This window comes from Aplysia californica, unplaced genomic scaffold (genome assembly GCF_000002075.1).
Source record: "Aplysia californica isolate F4 #8 unplaced genomic scaffold, AplCal3.0 scaffold00003, whole genome shotgun sequence".
NCBI lineage: Eukaryota > Metazoa > Mollusca > Gastropoda > Aplysiida > Aplysiidae > Aplysia > Aplysia californica.
In genome coordinates, this window is record NW_004797273.1 from 4058127 (window position 1) to 4082264 (window position 24138).

The following is a 24138-nucleotide window of genomic DNA, read 5'->3' on the forward strand; positions in this document are numbered from 1 at the left end:
GAAATAAATAAATGTTTAGTGTCTTTAGAAAGTCATACACATTCCATTTAAAAAATGGAGGGGATCTGCAACAGTCATATCTATGTTACAGCAGAGGACGTCAGACAAAGATGTCATTATTTTGGGAGTATTTATTAACAGCCCATCAGCAACAGTCTTCATCAAAATACACAGCTCAGTTCAGCACACACTCAGGGAAAATTTGCATGAGTTCAGTAATTAAAACATTAAAAATATTAAAACTTAAAAATATCACTTTTGAAGTACTAACATGCCAGTTAACTCAATCTGGACAACATACATTGATTGCGCATTTACAAGTAATAATATAAACATTACAGTCATGCAGCTGTGGAAATCATCTCCGATCTCCAACCATAAAAAAGCACAACAAAGCTTTTATATAATCATAAAAATTTTAACTGAACAACAAAATGTTTTGCTATTTTTTGAAGCGATCAGAATCGAAAATACCACAATTTCCCTTATTGTTTGCTCTTTTGATCCATAAGTTCTTTTTCCTCAAATAAAGATCACATATCTTTCATAGCTGCCACTTTCCCGCTAAATAGCGGAAACTCCGCTTCATCTAGCTTTTCCCGCTACTTTCCTCCGTTGGACCGCTCTCGGTTGCAAATTGTGATACTTTTTTTTTTCACGCGGAAAACACCGAACCGGGAGAGAGACGAAAACACGGCTTGCGCATGACGCATGTCCGCCCGTAGCTTTCTACTTCCGCTCTTCTTGGCCTAGCGCTAGTTTCACTTTGTTTAATGTGGAGCAACACAGTGTCGATCGGGCATCAGGACGTTGGCGCGCCGAGTTGTCAATGAAAACGGCGGAAATTTGATGCAGAAATAAAAGGAGCTGGAATGAGAAAGAAGCAGCCGGTGTTCGATTTGAAAAGTTCATTAGAAAATTGAACAAGCCGTTTGCTGCCCTTTGCGTTTGGTGCGATAAAGTCACGGCCCGCGGCATTCCTGTACAATTGCGGCCCCGTTTGTTTACATGACGGCTATTGTGGCTGTGGAAGTGAATCTAGATCTAGATAATCTATCTCTAGATACATGTATAATCTAGATCTACAATATATTTAGATATCTAGATTCTAGAGCTAGATTAGACAGCCTAGGCTATAATTTTAATTCCGTTGAGATCTCTAAGTAAGAAACACATTACAGGGGCACTAAGTGCAAACGGGACTGCAATTGTAATAGGAGTGCCGAAATCGTTCAGTACAGCGACAAAGGTGTTGCCTCCTTGATCCAATACTGCTCTACATCGATGTACAAGTTTAAAGTGAAAGAAATCTTTTTATGAGACACCAGCTGACAACAAACACTGGATTTTTAGTCACCAAGTCCAAACTGTGTCCAATTGGCTCAAATGCTTGTTAGTCAACTTAGTGCCTTTGTTTTTTTTGTGTGTTTTTTTTTTCAAGTACATTTTAATTTCAGTTGCCTATAGTTAACAAATATGACAGTTTTCCCTGCCAAAACCGTAGGCTAGATTTTCCTGTATATTGCCTCTGGATCTCACTGGTTTTACTCCGGCCTTTGGAGAGCGCGCGTACATGCCTTCCCGTGAATTTCCTCCTTTTTTGAAATTCCTGAGTGGCAGCTATGATCTTTGTCAAGCACATCTTTTTATGTTTTGTACACTTACATAATATATGGCATAATATACGACAAATGAACATTCTCCAAAACATGACGAACCTCACTCCCCAGATGATCATACAGTACTTTGCACTTGTGCGTTCAGTCAGGTAAGTACGGTATGGGTTCATTACACCAGAGACCTAACAATGTTTTAACATTGCTAGGTCGTCTCTGATTACACTTTCCAAAACTGTCATTTCTTCTTCTTCATCTTTAAATGGACACCTTAATCTAGGGAACAAAGGCTGTTGTGCAAAGCTGGTCCTCAAGGCTCCTGTAGGGTTTTGGGTCTCCCTTCCTAGTGTTGGGCCAATATTTCCTTCATAAAATTATCTAAGAAGCAAGACCTTAACAGCGTATGTCCATCATTGATCTGACCGAGTCGAGTACGAAGAAAGCCTTGAACCCCCCCCCCCCTCCCAGAAAACTTAAGTCCAATAATGCCCCCTATGAACACAAACCAGAGTCATGAGCACTTTCAACCAGCATGACACCAACTGAGATAATGGCATACCCTTGTTTAACAAAGTCCTGTCACAAGTGAATATGTAGACTTCCCTACAGCATGTGAATGCATCAGTATTACTTTGAAATGAGATGGCAAAAGACATTGAGTGCAAGCGTAGTTTTGATAAAACATAGTGCTCTCAAAAGTACCCTGTAGAATCAATAACCATCAGACTTTTAAACAATAAAAAAAGCCTTCTACAAAAAAGTATGAAAAGGTTGAGGAGGGGGTGGATCTCATCATGAAAATAAGAAGCCAGCTTGGAATAAGAAGATAAGAGTACAAAAAGCAAATTGCAAAGGTCTGAAGCAGACCTTTCTGGTATGTGAGTTCAAACACCCTTAGACAAGATTTACTGTCAGCAGCTTTGTGATGAGTAAATTGCACAGATGATCAACGAAGTCGATGTATCATTTAACAACCTCACAACTACTGTAAGCAAAATATACATTTCAACAGTACCAGGGAATGTTCCACAATCACTGTCATTGACAAACACAATGTGTTCTTCATATATATATATATATATATATATATATATATATATACACAGCATGCATCATTCATCAGCCAAACCAACATTCATCATCAATCCATCCAACCAATATGGATCATCCACGGACTCACTCTGCATGCATCATCCATCAACCCAACCAGCATGCATCATCCATCCATCCAACCAATATGGATCATCCATGGACTCACCCAGCATGCATCATCCACCAACCAGACCAGCATGCATCATCCATCAACCAGACCAGCATGCATCATCCATCAACCCAACCAGCATGTCCACCGACCCAGCATGCATCATCAATCAGCATACATAATCAATCGACCTAGAAACAACTTCTGTTTGCAACCACAAACAATCATTTCATTGGTTACCTGGTATCTCGGCCCCGTCTGTTTTGCCCAGGTTATTGGATGTCTCAATAAACACAAGAAGACATCATATTCACGATGGGTTACAAAAGTTATTACAGTCCAGCATGCACATAGCAAAATCAGCCAGATGTGGAAATCTTTTTGTGATGTACGAATTTTGTATGTTTTAGTAAAGTTTTTTCGGCGCTCGCAACTGCATAAGGTCATATGAGCGCCAAGGGGAGGATTTAAACAGAGAAGTCTTTACAGGGAATCAGACTTACTCTGCTCACCTCTCTAGCTTCAACAGCATAAAGTCTGCTTCGACTATCAAGGCACCCCGGAAATAGAAGGTCACAAGAGTGTGACAAAAATACAAAAGAAGTAGAGGAAAAATGACGATTTCTTTTTTTAAGTAGAGGGTTTTACGGCGCTCGCAACTGCATAAGGTCATATGAGCGCCAAGGGGTGGGTGTCAACAGAGAAGTCCTTACAGGGAATCAGACTTACTCTGCTCACCTCTCTAGCTTCAACAGCACAAGGTCTGCTTCGACTATCAAGGCACCCCGGAAATAGCAGGTCACAAGAGTGACAAACATACAAAAGAAGTAGAGGAAAATGACAATAGTAAGGATAAGGAAAGAAAAAGCAGCAGTTCCCTGTTGCAGATCAGGCACAGTTATGAGCGTGACATGAATCAGCCCATTTACAATTCTATTGTGCTTGAACGAGAAATGTTCCCCCTTTGGGAATGGCCTAAAGACACTACAGTCAGTGGCACTGCTCCGGGGGGAAAAATGACGATAGTAAGGAATAGGAAAGAACAAGCAAAATGACGCTAGTAAGGATTAGGAAAGAACAAGCAAAATGACGATAGTAAGGATTAGGAAAGAACAAGCAAAATGACGATAGTAAGGATTAGGAAAGAACAAGCAAAATGACGGTAGTAAGGATTAGGAAAGAACAAGCAAAATGACGATAGTAAGGATTAGGAAAGAACAAGCAAAATGACGATGGTAAGGATTAGGAAAGAACAAGCAAAATGACGATAGTAAGGATTAGGAAAGAACAAGCAGTAGTTCCGTGTTGCAGTTCAGGCACAGTTATGAGCATGACATTGATGAATCAGCCCATTTACAATTCTACTGTGCATAAGAACAGATTAATGTCCCCCCTTTGGGAATGGCCTAAAGACACTTCAGTCAGTAGCATCGCCCCGGGGGGGGTAACAGACTTTGCTATTATGTACATATTCATATACAGGTGTATAAGAACAAATTCAGGACCTGATTTTTTTTGGTTCCCTATGTGCATTTTTCTGTATGTGCATGCTAGATTGTATAACATAAGGTGTACATGACACACAGAGTCTAGACCAAAGTTTATCTTTAATTAGCATCAAAATCTATGAACAAGTACAGTGTTATCCTGATATATCGACATTAACGGGGCCTTCATCATAACTTCAAAATGAGGCAATGCCAATATACAAGAGCAGTAATGAACAACTCTAGAACCCATGGAGAGAAAAAGAGGTAAAAACTTAAGTAAACTACCAAAATACTGACGGTACGCTTATAACACAGATTTCCTTTCTTTGGTTGATGGAGCAACATTAATTAACTTTCTTTAGCTTGTCATAGCTTGTCATAGCTTGTCATAGCTTAGACATGTCTGGTCTTATTTAAGTCAGTGACATGGCATCAAAACAAGAGACACCAAAAGCTCCCCCTGAAGCACATCCCTCTCCCCCCCCCCCCTTAAAAAATCTGTAAGGGAACAAAGAAATAGTTACATAAAATGGGTACTGGCCAGTATGTACCTTAGGAGCTATTGGATTGTCAGTTAAAATCTGTGAAATTACGCTAGTTATGCTATATTTCTCGTGGAACAGAAGGGGAACTTAAGGGCTCGACCACTACATTTTCAGTACACATGATTTGATTTCATAACACAGGAACACACAGCTACCCACCAATCTCAACATCATCTCCCTACACAACTCCAAACAACAGGGTCCTTGTTCACACTACTCCAAGTGGAGCCTGCCCTCCCCTGCCACAACATGAAGAGGGAGAGCTGGTACGACTATTATAACTATATTCATTGTGATAGTATAAAGCGCATTGAGCACTTTCTTTGTGCAACTGCACTATATTAAAGGTAACTTTTTACTGTTATTATCATTATTATTTTTATTATTGTTATTATAATTATTGTTACCATAACAAGGGTGTAGACTGTTCATGTTAATATGATGGACAACCAAGGTCAAAAGTGTCAATAAAAGAGAATATTAGGAATTAATTAGTCACAATATGATTCATTGAATGGTAATATGTAACAGGGGACATGTTGAGACTTCAAGATAATTTCGAAACAACAAAGTAAAAACACATATGATAATGTCGAAACAAACAAAAAAAAACAACCCACAAATAATGTCGACATAAGAGGATGAGACTGTATGTTCTCGGTGAGATTCTGAAGATCACTCACATTTCAAATCAAACATTTACACGTCACACACATGCTTCGTGTGTACAGTGGACAGGGATAATAAAATATTTCTGGATTTTTATCAATTTCGAAAAAATGGTTTCCCTACAAATAGTCAAGTTCAGAAAACTAAATGGCACATCAGACCTTTAACCAAATCCAAATGCTGACAAGTCATTTGGCACTCATTCAATACTTCAATACTGTATAATTATAATGCTACAGTGAACTGGTAAAACCTAGTAAGGTTGTTTTGCTGAAATTTGACAAATCAAGCTTTAGTCCACATCGGTACAGTATAAAACAAAACCTTTCAAGCTCCTTTCACAGTGAAAAAGCGGTAAAACAAAAACGTGTCCTCAGACTCGCCATGATAAAATAACAAGGAAAATTGGTCCAAATCAAGACCAAAAGGGGCTAAAGTAAAAGTTTCATGTACATCAACTATATGAAAAATGATACGGCAAAACCAAGCAAGTCAAAACCAAAATCAAAGACAAAGTTAGCAAAATCTAGACTTGCTAGATTTTACCAGACAACTGTAAAATGGGCATCCTTCTTTTGTCTTGTTCCTCATGGTAGCTGCTACTGTTGAGGTCATCGTCAATGGACACCATTTATGGCCAACACGTGCTTGAGCTCTGTCTTGTAGCACAGATACACAGACAAGACCAGTAAAAAGATGTTCCCAGTCCGCAGCGGGCCAAACAGCAGAGCGTACATCCCGTACGCCGACGGGAACTCTTTGAAGCCAATGTACAAGGTCAGGAAGAGGAGGAGGATGAAGGGGAGGAAGATGGTGAATACATGGCGGGCCGTGACCCGGTTCCCATGCTTGCGACGGGTGTCCAGGAGGTGGCCCAGCAGTGTGACTAGGGGAAGGCTGAAGCTCAGCAGCTGTGGGGACGACAGACATAGATGTCTTTTAGTAAAAGTTTTACAGCACTTGCAACATAATAAGGTCATATAAGTGCCAAAGATTAGAGGTGTTACAAGAGAGTAATAAGGTCATATAAGTGCCACAGATTAGAGGTGTTACAAGAGAGTAACAAACACAAAATAGAAGGAGGGGAGATAAGGACGATAGATGTTTGATAGGAAAAAAGGAGCAGACCACACCAGAACACCTACCAACCACCCACAGAGACAGACATTACTCAGAACACTGGACAGCGGAAACACAAAACACATATCTTGCTTCCTAACTTTTCTTTGTTTGAGTTGGTTTTTGGGGGTTTTTTTAAAAAGTGTTTTACAACATCGCAACTGCATAAGGTCATACGAACACACTGAACACATTTAACATTTTCAGTTGGAAACTTGGAATTTTGCGCGCATGGAAAATTATTGATTTTAGACCACAAAGGGATCTTTAATAAGCGCAACTTGCACACAGGACCTCCAAGATTTTTCATCCTTGTCCGAGAAGGCTAGGTGTAGATCTTTTCTACCAGAAGATCAGGGGTGTGGCTGAAAGATAGCAGTAAGAAGGAGCCAAGGAGTGGCAGTAGAAAGGCTGCAAAAAAAGTCAGGAGCCCAAGTGAGGGGGGAAAGGAGGTGAAGAGGTGGGGGTAGAAAGTGAACATGAAAGCAGACAACAGAACATTGATAGAGGGTTAGAAAGGAGGTGAAAGGAGACAATTTCGGATTCAAACCCGAGACCTTTGAATGAGAGGCGAACACTTTAACCTCAAGGAAAAGAAGCACAACGAGACAAAAACGCCAAGAAAGTGCTGGTTAAAGCAAGGGTGAGACTTCATGGTTTTTAAACATTGTTATTTATATCGTTGAGTTGAAGTTCATTGCAAGCCAGCCTGATAACTGCCTACTCTCTCAGGGACAGATCAAGGTAAAAGAAGAGTTGAAAAAAAGAAGAAGAAATAGAAGACCACATCAGCGAGAGCAATCCCCTCCCCCCCACCCCCACACACACACTCACTGCCAACATTACAAAATCACCATCCATTTGGCCGGATGCTCACCTGAAAGATACCATAGAAATAAGTGATTCCCCCTGGTATAAAGGCTCCTTGCACGATCATGCCCCACACAAAGACCAAGCCTGTCCGGCCTCTGAGCAGGTCTCCCACGAACCACGGCCCTGAGGACAAAGAAGGCAAGATGGTGTACTTTTGTCTGAGTAGAAGAGAACAAGTCACTAACTTTCACGTGCGAACACAATACATCCCACTGAACTCCTACCTAAATAGGATCCGCAAGGATACCCCACCCGACTGCCCGCTGAGTGACTGCCAGGATAAAACAGTATCACACCACCTCTTTACCTGCCCTGCACTTAGCGACATGCGTAATACCTACCTACCTGCCTCCCCAGATATCAGAAAAACTCTATACAACGACAAAACATAGCTGATAAAAACCTGTAAATTCTTTGCCATTTAGACAGGCCAAAGGGCTATAACTCAGATGGCCACTGGGTCGGAAAAGTAAAGTAAAACAAGTGTACTTTTGTAGATCTCACCCTCTGCCCACACACAAGGCCATCTCTCTTTCTCACTGTGTACAATATATAAAAGTATTATAAAAATAAGAGAAACACTTGAAACAGACTAAATAACAACAATATTTTTCTTTCTGTTGGAACAATGACATATACTGTTTTCTTCAGAGCAAAGATTTTAATGTTTTTACATAGGATGAAACCACAAATAATATTTCAGCTCCAAATACAGTGGTTTTCGGATTACACGATCAACAAAAGTAATTAAACTCCCTTCTGCAATTTTTATCAATAAAAAGAGTTTGATTCTCTACAAGTTAATCACTGAAATCTGTAAAGTGGGTCAAAAACCATACCATCACCAAAAAAAAAGCAAGAAAGAAAAGCCCCCACCTCAGTCTTGTACTTTGGACAACTTACCGAAAGTCAAGTAGAGGACAGAGCCTGTGACAATGTAGTAAGACGGGTTGGTTCTGGCAGCTAACCACATCTTCATTAGCCAAGAGTTCAGAAACTGACATATAAAATTTCTCCCTGTAAATATAGAAACAAACAAAAAATGACATTTCCAAATGAGGATGCAACTTCACTCATTATCTCCAGCAAGCCGCTCCCAGCGGCTCACGGTCGGAACCACGGAGCCGCTGATTACTTTTGGCAATTGCCCAAAACAGGTCTGTTTTATCAGGAGTTCATTCATTTGATGAAGAAGTATCGAAATAGGTTCACTTGTTTTGATTTCATGACCAATTTAGTGACGATTTTATCATTTTTAGATTTAGTATCAAAAGCGGGCCCTGGCATAGTGGGTTTACCCCCCTCTGAGAAAAAAAGCAAACTACAAGAAAGGGTTCTTGTTTCTGAATTTGTAAATCAGGTAATTGTTCACATAATGATTTATAAAAGCTACTTTACCAATGCTCCATACACACACCACAGCACTGCATGTATTACCTTATCTCTGAGACACAGTTCATAATGTCATCACTCAAATTGTAACATAATAATTCTAATAGAACTTTTTTATCGTAAAGCAGTACTACATGACATGAATTCTGTGCAAACAATGCCATATAAATGCTGTTTACCACAGCCTTGCATCTAGCATTTTTAGCTCATGTTTAAGTGCTTAGCTCAAGGAAGTAAACATACTTCTAAAAGTGACGGCACCAACATCACCTGATATTCTTTGTGAGCCTATGTTCTCAAACCATTGTATTACCAGGGTCCTCTAAAGGTGTTTTAGACCTCCATGGCAGGTGAATCACTTGCAAAAAATTGCGTAAAATTTAAGGTTGGCTTTGAGCCTGCTCTAAACAGATATTGAGTCTGGCAAAAAAAACCCTTGAAGTTCCATTCTGACACAGGTATGTACTCACCTTGGAAATAAAATGTCCTAATGTTGGAGCACTGTCTAAGAGATGTAAGGATCAGAGTGAAGAGGAACGCCATCAGGCCATAGATGAGCTTGCCCTGGGAGAAGAACAACAGAAACCTACAGTGACAACATATAAAATGATAAAAACTTGAAGGACACAAAACAGAAACGGGTTAATAACAAGTAAAAGCAATGGTCTTCTACTATGAAGAAACCTGACACACCCTAGTTTCTTGTATTGTTAGGTGATATCACTAGCGAAGGAAGGAGCATTTCGGTACTAAAAATGACACTTATACTTTTACTTTACTTACTTTTCCAATCCAGTGGCCATCAGAGTTCTAGCCCTTCGGCCTAAAAAGGACACTTATGAAAACTAAACTTTAAAAAAGAAAAATAAACACCCTGCCCACACGCACCCCACCACCAATAAGTCAAAAGAGAAAACCAGAAAGTGGAACTTCACTGCAGTGATGCTAATAATGAACAGAGATCATCAACACAAAGAAAAAGTAATCCCAAACACATTTAACTCTTTATCTCCGGCAAGCTGCTTCCAGAGGCTCGCTGTTGGAACCCCTGTACCGGTGAGCAGCTGACAGCGGCTGGGGCGCATTCCTTTACGACGACTTCGACATCAAATTACTTTTCAGCAAGTGCCACAAACAGCTCTCTTTCATCCGGAGTTCATTCGTTAGATGAAGAACTATCCAAATAGGTTCACTTGTTTTGATTTAATGACCCATTTAGTAACGCTTTTGTCATTTTTAGATTTAGTACCAAAGAAGGGGCCCGGCATAGTGGGTTTACCCCCCACAGAGATAAAGAGTTAAAATATAATAAAGTATAAAAAACATTCAAAACTGATAATGGAGGCAATACAACAGTACGCACCACAGAGTAAAGATTCAACATTAGCAGGAGACGAGGTAAAAATTTAAATGGCATCTGGCTACCATCCAAAGAGAACGTCTGTTCTACTCTCTTTGTACGGCCACGGGCATCCTTTGAAAAGAAAACAAAAAGAAATCCAACCATTTGTAGAATCAAGTATGACAATTATGGATCATGTTTATACAGTACACATTCACTGAGCTCATGCTCAATGCACACTATAACAAAGATCACCTTCAACATGTCTCTAAATATAATTTGTGTCACGACACGGTGGAAGCAGGCACTTGTCAATTTTGGGGCTTATGAAGTTATAGATATTATGTCAAAATTTAGCTGTTTTCTCCCATTTCACAATTTTGACAAGCGCCTGATTTCACCAGAATACCTAACATTTCATAAATGGCAAAACAGATGGATAAATGTGAACACTTGGTCTACTTTTCTATAGACAAGACGGTCAGCCCCCATTTGACCGACAATTTAGTTCATTTGATATGGTTCTTGACCACTGTGTGGAAGACTGGTTCAAATAACATTTTGAACCCACCATTTTTGAAGATTTTTTACAGGCTGAAATTACCTGAAATTGAGTTGAAATTGGTGCATATACAGCAAATTTTGTTAACACAAGAGTCATTTTGGTCTAAATCTCTGTAACATTGCCCTCTGACATCTAACTTACACAATATCCTATGTATAAAGAAGGAACATCTTGTGAGCCCGTCCTGGCTCTACAACTTAGCAACAGGCTGAAGGGCACAAGCCTCAGGACAGCTGGATGAACCGTGACAGCAGAGCAACGCTACTAATTCCCCCACAGAAGTAAACACTGGTTTCTGTTCTCTGTACAGTTCCCCCCCCCCCCACCCAAAAGTGATTTCTCTTCTCTGTACAGGACACCCCACCTCCACTCCTCACCTTGACCACAACCCGTAGGTCATGGAGGCCGTGGGCGTACTGCTGTGGTGTCCAGGCCAGGGTGTAGAGCGGTCCGTCCTCCTGGCTTGCCTCCCCCAGCAGCCGACCATCCACGGTCACCTCCACTACAGACACTGGATCGGGGCTGAACACTAGAACTCTGGGGGAGGCACAGACCAAATGTTATAATAATAATAATAGACTATATTTGTTCAGCACAAATTCCCACTCAGCAGCAAGCTCTATGTGCTTTACAATCTTTACTATGTAGTGAAACAAACTAAACGCCGCTTTTGGCCTTTTTTTTTAGTCGAGGTATTACGGCGCTCGCAACTGCATTAGGTCATATGAGTGCCAGATGGTACCTGCCAACCACCCACGCCTTTGGCTTGCATAAAATGGAATCATGAAAAATAACTGGTTCCTTCTAATAAGGGATGCAGACATCAGATTTCAAATGAACACCGTGTTAAGCTTTCTAGACAGAGCCACACAGCCATGCTTTCGACCTGTTATCTTGTTTGATTCCCCACCTCCTTTCATTATTTACTTTCTTGTGATGTGTCTGTCTTTAAATGAAATATCATCATGAAAATAAATGGAAGCTGCTAAGGGAAAATGAGCCAGTTGGACTGATGTAAGTAAAAGATATGAAAGACCTGGACTTGGGTTCCAGAGAGAACATCCCTCAACCATTTTGACATTTCTCATGGTCCACACGGACTTATCATATAGAAAAGGAAAACGGATCCAGCAGTGGAGAGGAAAGTGAACTCTTTGAGCCCTGGGCTCAAGGTCCTAATTTTACCCAAATCCTGCCCTCCTAGATCCTGAGCATCCAGGTTTAGGGAGACAGAAATCAAAACATGTGTGAAAGAGCAAAGACATGTTGGTATCCCAAGAAAGGATTTTGACAGAAACTAGCGTTCTTGTTGATAGAAAATTACTGCCTTTTCCTGCCCGATAATTCAGCGCTCTTTCCTCACTCTAGTGAATGGGTACTACGAATAATTGTTGCAGAAGTGAGCCACGGGTGAACCGGTGCTATGGATAATTGTTGCAGAAGTGAGCTACGGGTGTACCGGAGCTATGGATAATTGTTGCAGAAGTGAGCTACGGGTGCACCGGAGCTATGGATAATTGTTTCTGAAGCTAACCACGGGTGTACTAGTGCTATGAATAATTGTTTCTGAAGCTAACCACAGGTGTACCAGTGCTATGGACAATTGTTGCTGAAACTAACCACGGGTGTACCAGTGCTAAGGATAATTGTTGCTGAAGCTAACCACGGGTGTACCAGTGCTACGGACAATTGTTGCTGAAGCTAACCACGGGTGTACTAGTGCTATGGATAATTGTTTCTGAAGCTAACCACGGGTGTACTGGTGCTACGGTCTCAAAAAGTTAACTCACACTACCAAGCAATGTCAAGGATGTCGGTGCCACAGATGTGATTTTGGCAAGACTTACTTGACATGTGACGACCTCTCTATCAGCTCCACGGGCTCGTTCTCCGCTGACAGGAACTGGCTGTCCTTCGGGTTGAGGACAACGACCAGCGGCCAGTCTCCCAGCTGGGCATCGGTGAAGGACATCAAGTCATGGTCAAAAGCCATCACCCTGAACCTGGAGGTAAAAAATTATGATTAAATTCCTTTATTATCTAAAAGTTCAGCATGTGTTTCTCAACTGCAGATTACTATATCAGATCTTTTACGTCACATATATTTTTGGTATTTTCCTGTTTAACATCTGTTTCGTTAACAGACTTATCTTAAATAAAAGGATAATGTTTGACTTACTTTTTTCATGGATATTTCCTCCTTTAGTTTCTTCTTCTTTTTTTTCCAGACTTTTTTCTCTTTTTCTTTCACATGATTATTTGTAAGAAACATATAAAGTCACTAAATCACATTATTACGCAAGACTGAAAACTCTCATATATATCAAAGTTACTATTATATTCAGACCTACTCAAACGACCACCGGTCCAAATGTTCACTTCCCATTTCTCCCTTCGAATATTTTTTATATTATTATGGCATTGCCCAAAAATATTCACCTGCCTAAGACAATCATTCTTCTTCTTGATAATGGGAGGCAATCTTTGACAATTTTGACTGTATTAAAGTCAATATACTATCTCAATCTCTCAGGTTACAGACATGGTCAAAGCCTGTAAAAGCATTACTTTTTTTCACATAGTTCCTCTCTACCGATAACCACATGCCTGTCTGCAGCTGGGAAATCTAAGAAAATCAGGGAAGAAACCCTTTTCTAAAGACAGTGCATTTTATTCAGCAGGGCCAGAAATCAAACACACTGACAAAGCAATCAGACAGACAACCCACTGCCCCAGCCATGGCAATCCCCTCCAACCCCCCTGCCTTTATTATAATTCTTCCCCAAAGGACAGACTTTCACATCCATTCACAACCATGCCATTTTTTCCAAACCTGTTCTCTCCTCCCTCCTTGCATATTGCACTTGCTGCATTAGTGCAGCAGCCCCCCACCAACCAAATGTGTCACGAAGTGGTGGAATCAGGTGCTTGTCAATTTTTGGACATGTGTGGAGTTATTGGTATCATCTTAAAGCTTGTTCATTTGTCTTGCTTTCGGTGAAGAAAAATACTAAAAGGTCCAGATATTTGTGATTGAAGGAGGTTTGGGTCGCCTGGTTTCAGAGGTAAAATTAGCTAGAAAATGGCCGCTCAAGTTTGGCAACTTCCTAAGCCAAAGCTTGAGAGTTCTTAGAAACGGTAAATTTACATTTTTGGGCCATAAATCAACACACTTCAGTAAAATCCACATAGAAATGTGTTTTTAAAAGGACCTTAAATGTGTTGAGTCAAAAAACAAAAAATTCGATAAAAATCGGTTTTAAAAAAACCCAGCAGTTTCTTTGATTTTATTATTTTGACAAGCGCCTGATTTCACAACGATGCCTCTCAAATGTCCCTTACTTGCGGTTTTCCTTCCAGTCCCCCAGCTCCAGCTCCAGCTGTCCAGTCTTGTGTTTGCTGTACATCTGTGGGACAGTGTCGCCCAGGGTGTGGAGATGACCGCACAGGTATGCAATGCTACGCCTGAAGAAAAAAAATAAACATCTGTATAATTACTTTTTTTTCGGGGGGAGGGGCAAGTGTTTTATGGTGCTCACAACTGCATAAGGTTGTATGAGCGCGTGGACACATTAAGCACTTTCAGTTTGGTAGGAATACATTCTGAATTTTGCCCTGATGCTGCCGAAGCCTACTCTTGTTGAATCTGTATTATACATCTACATTTCTGCAACTAACAAAAGTGCACTAGACACAAAAAAGTAGTAATTTTGCAGCAAGTTTCCTTTCAACACACATTCAACCTACTAAGTATCTGCACATCCGCCTGAAAAAAGAAATATACATCTGTATTATGCATCTGTATACCTGCAACTAACAAGATTACACTACAGACAAAAAAGTAATTTTCCAGCAAGTTTCCTTTTCAACACATGTTCGATCCATTAAGTATCTGCACATCTGTATTAGCCTGAAACTTCCGTTCCCCGATGAGACATTTTTGTATGATGTTCAAATTTAATTTTCAGAGAAACAGAAGTTTCTTTTTACAAAAGTCCAGTAAACTGACATTTAAGTATGATGCTAAAGTGTAGTTTACAGCCACTTAAGCTATTTTGAAATAGCACTGAGACAACACCTGTTTGACAACACACTTTATTGAAGTTTTAGAATGATGTAAATGTATCAGCTACCTTACAATTATTGAATTGTTTTTACAGGCCAGTAGAACGAAACCAGAACACAAAACTACTGTCTCAGTATGACATTAGAGAACACTGGAAGAAACTTTCTACTAATTTTCATCAGCCATTTCTGCTATAAGCTGACAAAACACCTTGTTTTCATTTTTGGCGCCAACATTTTTTAATTACTTTATCTAAAACCTAATCAGTTACCCTACTTGTGTGAAAAAATCAAAGTGAAACTTTGAGTAGTTTTTTTCATAAACTAGAATTCAGATTTCGAAAGAACACCTTTTTAAATGGTTGCGATGATAAAAAAGCCCCTTTATCTCGAAATTGCTGGGAATGAAAAATAGCGTTTTGTCAGCTTACTGCAAATTTAACAAAATATCCAGGAGATGATAACAAGACGGACGACTTACCTCATGATGGACCGCAGCACAGGAGGGTCATGCACAATGAGGGACGTTGGGAAATGGCCAAACCAGACGGTGTGATTGCTTTTACGGGTGGACAATTCCAAGCCACGCAGGTGCTGAACCTGACTCTGTGGAGAGACAGTTTGAGTTTACAGGAGGGAGGGAGGGAGAGAGAAAGTGAGAGAGAGAGAGAGTGAGAAAGAGAGAGAGAGAGAGAGAGAGAGAGAGAGAGAGAGAGAGAGAGAGAGAGAGAGAGAGAGAAAGAGACAAACAGACAGACAGACAGACAGACATGCAGACTGAGAGACAGAGAGACAAACAGGCAGACAAACAGACAGAGAGAGAGAGAGAGAGAGAGAGAGAGAGAGAGAGAGAGAGAGAGAGAGAGAGAGAGAGAGAGAGAGAGGGGGGGGGCATTGAGAGAAGGAGAGGGGGTGGAGAGAAGGAGAGAGAGAGTGTAGTTTGAGTAAAGAGAAACATATTGACAGAATAACATTCATCTAGCAGAGGGAAAAAAACCAAATACATCGAGAGAAGCAAAGGAGGGATAGAAAAGAAGTATCACAAACAAATGATGCCCTCAAACCACCACTGTGGTGAGATGAAATCAATAAACAACACACAGAAAGAAACAGCAACTAAGACTTGCAAGACGCAGAGTTCAGAGTCAACATTCCCTATAATGACACAACTGATTTCAGCACTAATGTCTTGCTCTTTCAGTAAAAAGATAAATTAAAGTACACACAGAATCTGGAGTCATGAAGGCCTTGTTAACTCTTAGTGTACCACAAGCTATCAACACACCATAAAATATTGTAAATGAAGGAATTAACATTTAAGAGTACAAAAAAGATTTAAAGCAAGATGCACACAAAAACTGGTAACAACAGCATTCGAATGACTTATACCTTTGTAGGAAAAACAATGTTTCACTCCTTTTAAGAATACTCACATCATCCAAGTAGCCAAAGAAATTAAAAGGCCTATTGGGTCCAGGCTTACTGCAAGCATCAAAGCCAACAAAAGAATAAGAGCCAAAGGGAAGATTCAATGTGTGATAGTAAGCTCGTTCAAAATGGTGATCTTTAGACAGGGCCGGGCCATGGGCAGAGTAAAACCTGAAATCAACAAGAACATTGTAGAATTAAATTACCTTGGTAATTTGTATATTGCTAGCTACTGTTTGAGTAGAATGAAAGCATATTTCACATCATCAAATGCATGTTTTTCAACAACTGTTTGAGTAAAGGAGAAGCTCATATATATCAAAGAAGGTATCATCATTTTGAGCTGGGAAAAGCAAGACAGTTTGAAACAAGATAGAGGCAGTGAGGAAAAAGACCTACATATTATGATTCCCTCCTAGTAATGACAGAGGAGGACAACAAAGGGATATATATATATATAGAAATGGAACGTTAGGAGCACTCAAGACAAAGGACAGTGTTAGTGCTGATTGTCTTCAGCTACCGTGCTCACTAAACATGATGTGACTTTATCTCTGCTAAAGATGGGGGAAAAAAGCGATGTACAGCGTAACTGACTACCGTACTATACATCTCCCAGGGGACTGATGTGGTGATATCAGAACAAACAAGGATGACCTATGCAGTTATGAATATGATTTGAAGAACACCTTCAGGTGAAAGACATAAACAAGATTTTCCTCGCTCAAAAGTTGGTGTCGAGCACTTTACAATATTTTTTTCGTAGACAGACTATGTAACAATCTGAAACATTTTCAGCTTCTCAGGAAGCATTCAGTGCAAGATACATTTACATTCACTTGGTCCCTTTATGAGTAAACTCTTTCTAAATAAAGAAAATGACTAAAGCAAAATGACACATCACATAGCATGATGGAGGACACACCTGACCACAGTGCAGATAAAAATTTCAGAAAACACGGAACCAAAATTTTCATAAAATAAAACACATCAACACACCTGTAATAGTTGTTCTCACTATCAAAGTTGAACACATCAAACGAATCTGGAGGAAAAGAAGAGACCAAGGAGAAAATCATTTTATCAGGTCATGAAGGGTCATGAATGAAAACAAAATAAAATCTAATGAATGAAAAAAGAATAAAACTGGCTTTCCAAAGCAAAAAAGCCATTTCAAGTTCAAGTAAAAAGACCAAACATATTAAATTTCATTTGCTCAGATGTTTGTCAATTAAGAGGAGACACAGCATTTCATTTAGATATGCCATTGTTTCAAACTATGTGTATGCATCTGTCACAGTCTTTTGTTCTGTAGTTACTGACCCATCTCTTGGGGGAGACGATGGGGTATGAAAACTGATTATAATTTAAAAGAAAAAAAGATTACATTGCCCCAAGTTGATAACTGACTCTAACGACACTGGAGTGGAAAAAAAATTGAGACTTCACATAAATTAAAGAGCTGAATTGACATAATAACAATGCTCATTAACTGATTCCGTCCATTCGGCTGCTGACAGCGGCTCTGAGTTTTTTCCTCTATATCCATTCGACCACTGTGAGCGGCTCAACAAAATCCGAGCGAAATCCGAAACATATGTGCACTTTTTAAAACATAGTTCCTTCTTTTTAATTGGTCGAAAGGAAGTAGAACTTGTAAACAAGCCTGACCTCAATCTCCGAGCGTCAATATCGATCGAAACTCCGCGAAATTCTTGCAAAATCGTTGTTTTGTTGTCGCTATGTTGGCTAGATCTAAGGGTAAATAACACGGAGCCTGGTATAAGAAAAAAGCCCTTCAAAGAAAGCTATTCAACTCAATTTGTGAAATTCTTGCATAAATGTGTGCTAAAGTGATATTGCTACAATTGTGCGTTGATTCCTATGGATTATAAGGACTTGTAGAGTTGAGAAAATGTGGTAAGTCGAAATTTTCTAAGAGGTGTTGCGCAATATTTTTCTCTCATTTGTTTTTGTCTGACGGAAAATACAATACAAACAGATTATAGGTCATTTGTTATTGATATAAACAGATTCCTCTATAGATTCCCATCACTTTGGTATATGACAATACATATTAGAGTAACTTAGAGCGTCACAGTAATGCATTAAATAGATGCACCCCAGGTTTAAAACTGAACAAGGAAAAATAATTCTGTCCAGAGCCTGAAAAAAACATGGATGGAATCAGTTAAAATCATTATCTTATCTTACTTTTGAAAAAGACACAAAACATTATTTACAACGCTCAGCATTATGATCACCAGTTCCCAATTTTACCATGGTTTCCTCTGACATCAAGCCATTCAGCTTTGGCAAGAGTTCTACAGCGTTTGACAATATTGCTGTACAATATCCATTCACTTTCCATTTGTTTCGACTCAATGTTGTTCACCAGTTTGGCATCTGTCAAATCACCTGAGATGAAAACAGAAATAAATAATCTTAACAAAGTATTTCAACCAATTCATCATAACAAATACATTCTAGAAATTTTTAAAAACCACTTTGAAGCCTCATCTTGCTGATCGGCGATGTTTACCGGCCAGTTTCTTTGGATTTTCCCCGAAATGCCTTTGCCTTTGATGACAAGAGTTTTTACTATATGAGCCTTGTGATGGCAAAGTGTTAACAAAGTATTCCAACAAATTTATAACAAAATAATACATTCTGCTGTAGCGCCATCGTAAACATTAAATTAAAGAAACGAGCATTTATTTTCTTACAGTAAAAGGACAGGAATGTAAACTTTATTTTTTCATAACACTAGTCTTGAAGGAGGACAAAAGGAAGGTATCACGAAAAATATAATCATACTCATACTGACTTGCCTTCCTTGCACTTCATTTGAAGTCAGAAATATCATCTGTCTAACATTCTTTCTACGCTCTGTCCAAATGTTTTTATTAACCTTTCTTAGCTCCTGGGGGTTTTTTTTCTAAGCTTTAATGTTAACATATCATGGTAAGGAGTATGTTATAATACAATATAATGCTCTTTCAACATAGTTAGGTTATATATAATATATTGGGTTATCATTACTCTCATTTCCTATAAAACTGCCCCATGAGGAGAGCTAAGAAGACACCACAATAACAACTTTAATTTACAATTTTCCCATCAGGATTTAAAGCTACATATATATTATGTGTTTAGTAAGATAAAGAAAATTAATGGGACACTGTTGACAATCTATTCCTCTTCACTTTAATGTCGAATTTTAAAAGTAGCACATACTCATCTCACCTCCTCCTTCGTTATTCTTGAAACTCTCAGGAATAGGTTCAGAATCCTTTCTTTGAACCTACATCTTCTATGAAGAACCAACTCTCTTCCATATCCATTTGTCGAACAAGGGTCTTGTCTTGTAAAAAAAACCTCCAAAACCACCACTGTGTGGGGATACCTTCCCCCAAATGATGTAAGTCTTGCATGCACATATTTAGGAAAATCAATGGAACACAAAAATCTTTTCGTTGTGTATAAATTTAATTATGTACGGGTATGTGTTTTAAATACAAAGAGTATGTATGTATAAGAAAACATTTGGGACCTGAAAATGTGTTCATTATGTGCATGCTAAACTGTATTTGTGTCTAGTACAGCTATAAATGAACAAACCAATATAAAGGACTATACCTACCAGTAGCTACCACGAGCTTTGGGTCAATGACTGGCAGGTATTCCTTACAGAACTTCTCCAGATCCGGTCCTCGGCTCGGGTCATAGTAAGCACTGATGTGGATGTCTGAAATCTACCAGTAGGGAAAAAAAAAGATAACAACAAGTGGAAGGAAATCTTTCAGAAAAAATAGACTGGTCATATACTTTTCACCAGCTTAAAAGATTCAATGATGACAGGCAAAGAGATTCAAACTCATAAAAATGGGGAGGGGGGTGAGTGTCAGTATACATGATGATTAATTATTACATTCTCCATATGTAGGCCTGATGAGAGAGGAGACTCGATATCTCAAGAAGTATGTCAAAATCTAGGCGTGATAAATTAAAGCAAAATCCCTCTGGGCAAGCCTTATCATGACAGAATTATCGCGACAGACTATCAAGTAGACCGAGGTAGAATGCATTGTGGTAGACCATCATGAGAACCTGCAACAAATATATATATAGCCGCAGCCTATATATATATATATATATATATATAATATATATATATATATATAATATATATATATATAATATATATATATATATATATAATATATATAAATTCCAATGCGCATACGCAATCATCGGGTGTACCGGGTGTGAAGCGGACAGGTAATTTGACCTTGGCCTTTCTTGGTTTCAACAATCTGACCAAATTTTTCAACACAAATTAGGAAAAGTATTAGTGACGTCAAGAGTGAAAAACAGTTGCAAAATCTGAAATGCTACACCACAAAGGCAAACAGGGGAAGGGAAATCTGAGCTCAAAGCAGTGAAAAAACATTGGAAATCAAAGTTTCAGAACAACAAATGATTATAACCAATAGGTAGTCTAAACCCGCTTTATTTGACGAGAAAGACAAAATCATTGATCAATTGGAAGTCCAGTTAGAAATTATGAAAAGAAAAGTTAAAACCCTTCCAAAGGGAACAAAAGTCAGTCATTCAAAGTAACAGTGGTCTAAAGGAAAAGCATATATATATATATATATATATATATATATATATATATATATATATATATATATATATATATATATATATATATATATATATATATAGATTATATCATGATATGAGCAAGTCTCAAAAGTTGGTGCCGAAAGTGTGACAAAAAAATCAATTTTGAAATATAACTAAACTAACTGAACCAAAAGCAATCTTATTTCACCAATAATAAGCTGAAGTTTCATTATGTACAAAATTTAAGATAAAAAATCTGACTGTTTTTTATAATGTTAGATTTTCTGGTAAAAAAAAAGGAAAGGACATGATGATGACACAATAAAGTGTACTGTAATTTGCAAGTTTCAATAGGATTTGTCTAAAATTCATCAGGATGATAATAGAAATGGGCAAATCAAGGAAAAAAACATCAAAATAGACCAACTGTTCCAAATTATCTGTCAGATTTCCACTTGGATTACTGTCATACATCATGTCCCTAATGTTTGATATGTAAATTTCTCTTTTATTTGATAACTAATGAAGTCTGAAGAACTCTCTTGAACCCATATGAAGTCATTAGATTTTCGTATTCAGAGACATAATTTTGAGCAAACAAAATAGATGCCATAGAGGTTAGTGAGCGTGCAAATATGCAATGGACATGACATATGAAGTGATGACAGGAAAACATGTCATGTATCATGTCCATTTATCCCTTCATCCTCTGAGCATTTCGTAAAGCATACCCAGGCCCCAAATAGGTTTTACAAGTATACTTTACAGTTTAAATATAAATATGATTGGTATAAAAAATCTGATTAAGAAATATTTTATAGCAATAGTGATATTCGATGTGGATATGATGATGACATTAAACTTTTGGTCATTGATCATGTCCATCCGTTTTGTTTCAATTTTTGCCTTTTTGTTCCTCTGAAGGCTTAAAATTCGTTAAGATGTGCCTCCGTTATTTTTGTCTTCTAAGCAGTAATGAATTTTGCAATATTCTACAACAAAAAGCTGATGAGAATGTAATGGACATGTTGATGACATGAATTTTTTCCGTCATTGCTCATGTCCATGCATGACCAATCTCTAAATTTAAGATTTATGTATGAATCATCAAGTACTTAAGTACTATTATATATGCATCTGGTTCTTACACAGAAACTACACCATGCTTTATTAGATTTATCGAGACCATGACTTGTTTAGCCACCAGACGTAACAATTTAATAGATCTGAAACAGACATGATGTGATGGAAAGTGATGACAAAAAACTTTAGTGCCTCCCTCCACGGTTCTCCATCAGCAGCAATATGCACTCAGTCTCACTCGGGGACATTTATATGGAACTAGTTGATTCATTAAAGCGTATGGTAGCAAAGCCGAGAAGCAAAATACAGGCTCATGAATGGACAAGATGAAAAGACAGAAATAGCGATGAGGAAAAATTTTTTGCTTATAATATAATATAACATCCCCATTATGAGTCAAAACAACTCAACAAGTGTGTTTAAAATAACCCCTTTCGACTTGAGGTAGTGCCCATTTTATTCATATCTTTAAAAGTCTTTAAGTTGGCTTAAAATAGAACAGGAAAATGAAGAAAAACATCATGTTCATTCACCAGACTTGTCACCAAGTCGGGGGTTTTCTGCCCAACAGTTTAGCGCCCAAATGCATGCTTTTCTTAAACACACAACCTTCTACCACAGAAACAACATGAGATGTTTAGCATTTTCCTTTCCTGCATAAAGTTTTACTTTATTAAAATGACCATCTATATAATGTCACGTTTTGACAACTCAAAGTTTTTGTATTTCCACATACATTTTGTAATTTCACTAAATAAAAAATAGCCATTGGAACAAGAAATTCTTTCTCAGGCTAATCTTCATTCAAAGTACTTGATGATACACACAGAAATTTGCACATTATTGTAGCATATTCCCTGCTTTGACGATGAGATGAAAATATGCACTATTTAAACAACCAACTTTTAAGACTTACTCTCATATATATTAAGAAAAAACTATTTAATCCCCCCTTTCCTGTGAGTTTTAAAAATTTTAGGCACGCATTATAAAAGACATTTTTGATAAAGAGAGCTGATGAAACATTACATCATCTTATTCACCACCCTGATTGGTAGTCCATAGTACTCGATGGACTTCAACTAATTCAGGTCATTTCATGCCAAACTAAGAATTTTTTATTGAACCATTCCCGTCATGCGGCTGCTATCCATGCCAGTTAAAAAGGCTTTTGGGGGGGGGTTTATACGCATGTTTTTTGTTGTCATTAGTATTAGGGCCCCCCTTCCTATTCATTGTTACTGAGGCCCCGCAACGGTTTTTTTAAATGCCAATGTCCTGTTCAGGGCACTAAAAAGCTACAAAATAATACCCTTTATATATATAGATCTATACATACATCAACTTTATGAGACGGGAGTGATTCTAGATCTATAAAATTAAAATTACAGAATATATTGAATCTAAAAAATAACTATCCAGCCCTATCCTGAATTCAGTTTATAAAAGCAAAAGAATATAATATAAACATAATCATACTTTACTTTCCTTTCAACATTGACACAAGAATGCCATTAAAACTAAACAAAAATCATACAATGTTGCTCTACCTGTACAATCCAAAAGAGCTTTTTGTTGGATCCATCCATGCTGGGCCAATCTTTCTTTAACCGTGGTTGTCTCTTATATTCATGACTGACTTCAGGGGCAGAATTTGGGTCTAATGCAGACAAGATACTCGACAGAACAACAGCCATTGCAATTCCAACACCGACCAAAAAGACGAGCCATTTCATCATTGCTGCCAACTTTCAGCTCCGTCAGTCGACTGCTATAAATTGAGGTGGACGGTCACAAAGATTGGGACAATGGTGAGAGATTACAAGTACTGTCTCAACTGTCTGATTACCAAGCTCACGGGTTTAGAACAGAAAGGCACATACTACAAATAAGCGGGGGCTTGTAGAAAACATATATAAATATCCTTGTTTCGGGGCTAAAGTTCACCAGTAAGCATGATGAGTAAGAACACTTGCTCCTTTCACTAACTCAACTGCATCACTTCCACTTGAAGTCAGGACACAGCCAGGCCAGAATCACCATTCCGTTAAGGGACGTCACTCTTGTTGTTTTGCCTTCGAACACACAAACAGACAGGGGAGAGCACTCTTAATATTT

General features: G+C 38.5%; 1 protein-coding gene across 1 annotated transcript; it reads right to left on the minus strand.

Annotated features, from left to right (window-relative positions):
* Positions 1-5621: 5621 nt before the first annotated feature.
* LOC101848929 (transmembrane protein 62) lies at positions 5622-24088 on the minus strand. Its single transcript, XM_005089142.3, has 14 exons — positions 23571-24088; positions 19949-20060; positions 18586-18723; positions 17305-17350; positions 16311-16476; positions 15359-15483; positions 14155-14277; positions 12660-12815; positions 11190-11349; positions 10269-10379; positions 9376-9469; positions 8417-8530; positions 7518-7636; positions 5622-6432 (listed from the first exon to the last, which is right to left on the minus strand). The coding sequence occupies exons 1-14, from the start codon at positions 23757-23759 to the stop codon at positions 6139-6141; spliced, it is 1947 nt and encodes a 648-aa protein (XP_005089199.1). The 5' UTR covers positions 23760-24088; the 3' UTR covers positions 5622-6138.
* Between the last annotated feature and the right edge of the window lie 50 nt (positions 24089-24138).

Coding starts and splice junctions, on each gene's coding strand:
- LOC101848929 (XM_005089142.3), bottom strand. CDS start 23,759: ATGATGAAATGGCTCGTCTTTTTGGTCGGTGTTGGAATTGCAATGGCT. Junction 20,061..23,570: donor AGCTCTTTTGGATTGTACAG/GTAGAGCAACAT, acceptor CCCTACTGGTAG/ATTTCAGACATCCACATCAG. Junction 9,470..10,268: donor TGTTGAATCTTTACTCTGTG/GTGCGTACTGTT, acceptor TTCTTCTCCCAG/GGCAAGCTCATCTATGGCCT.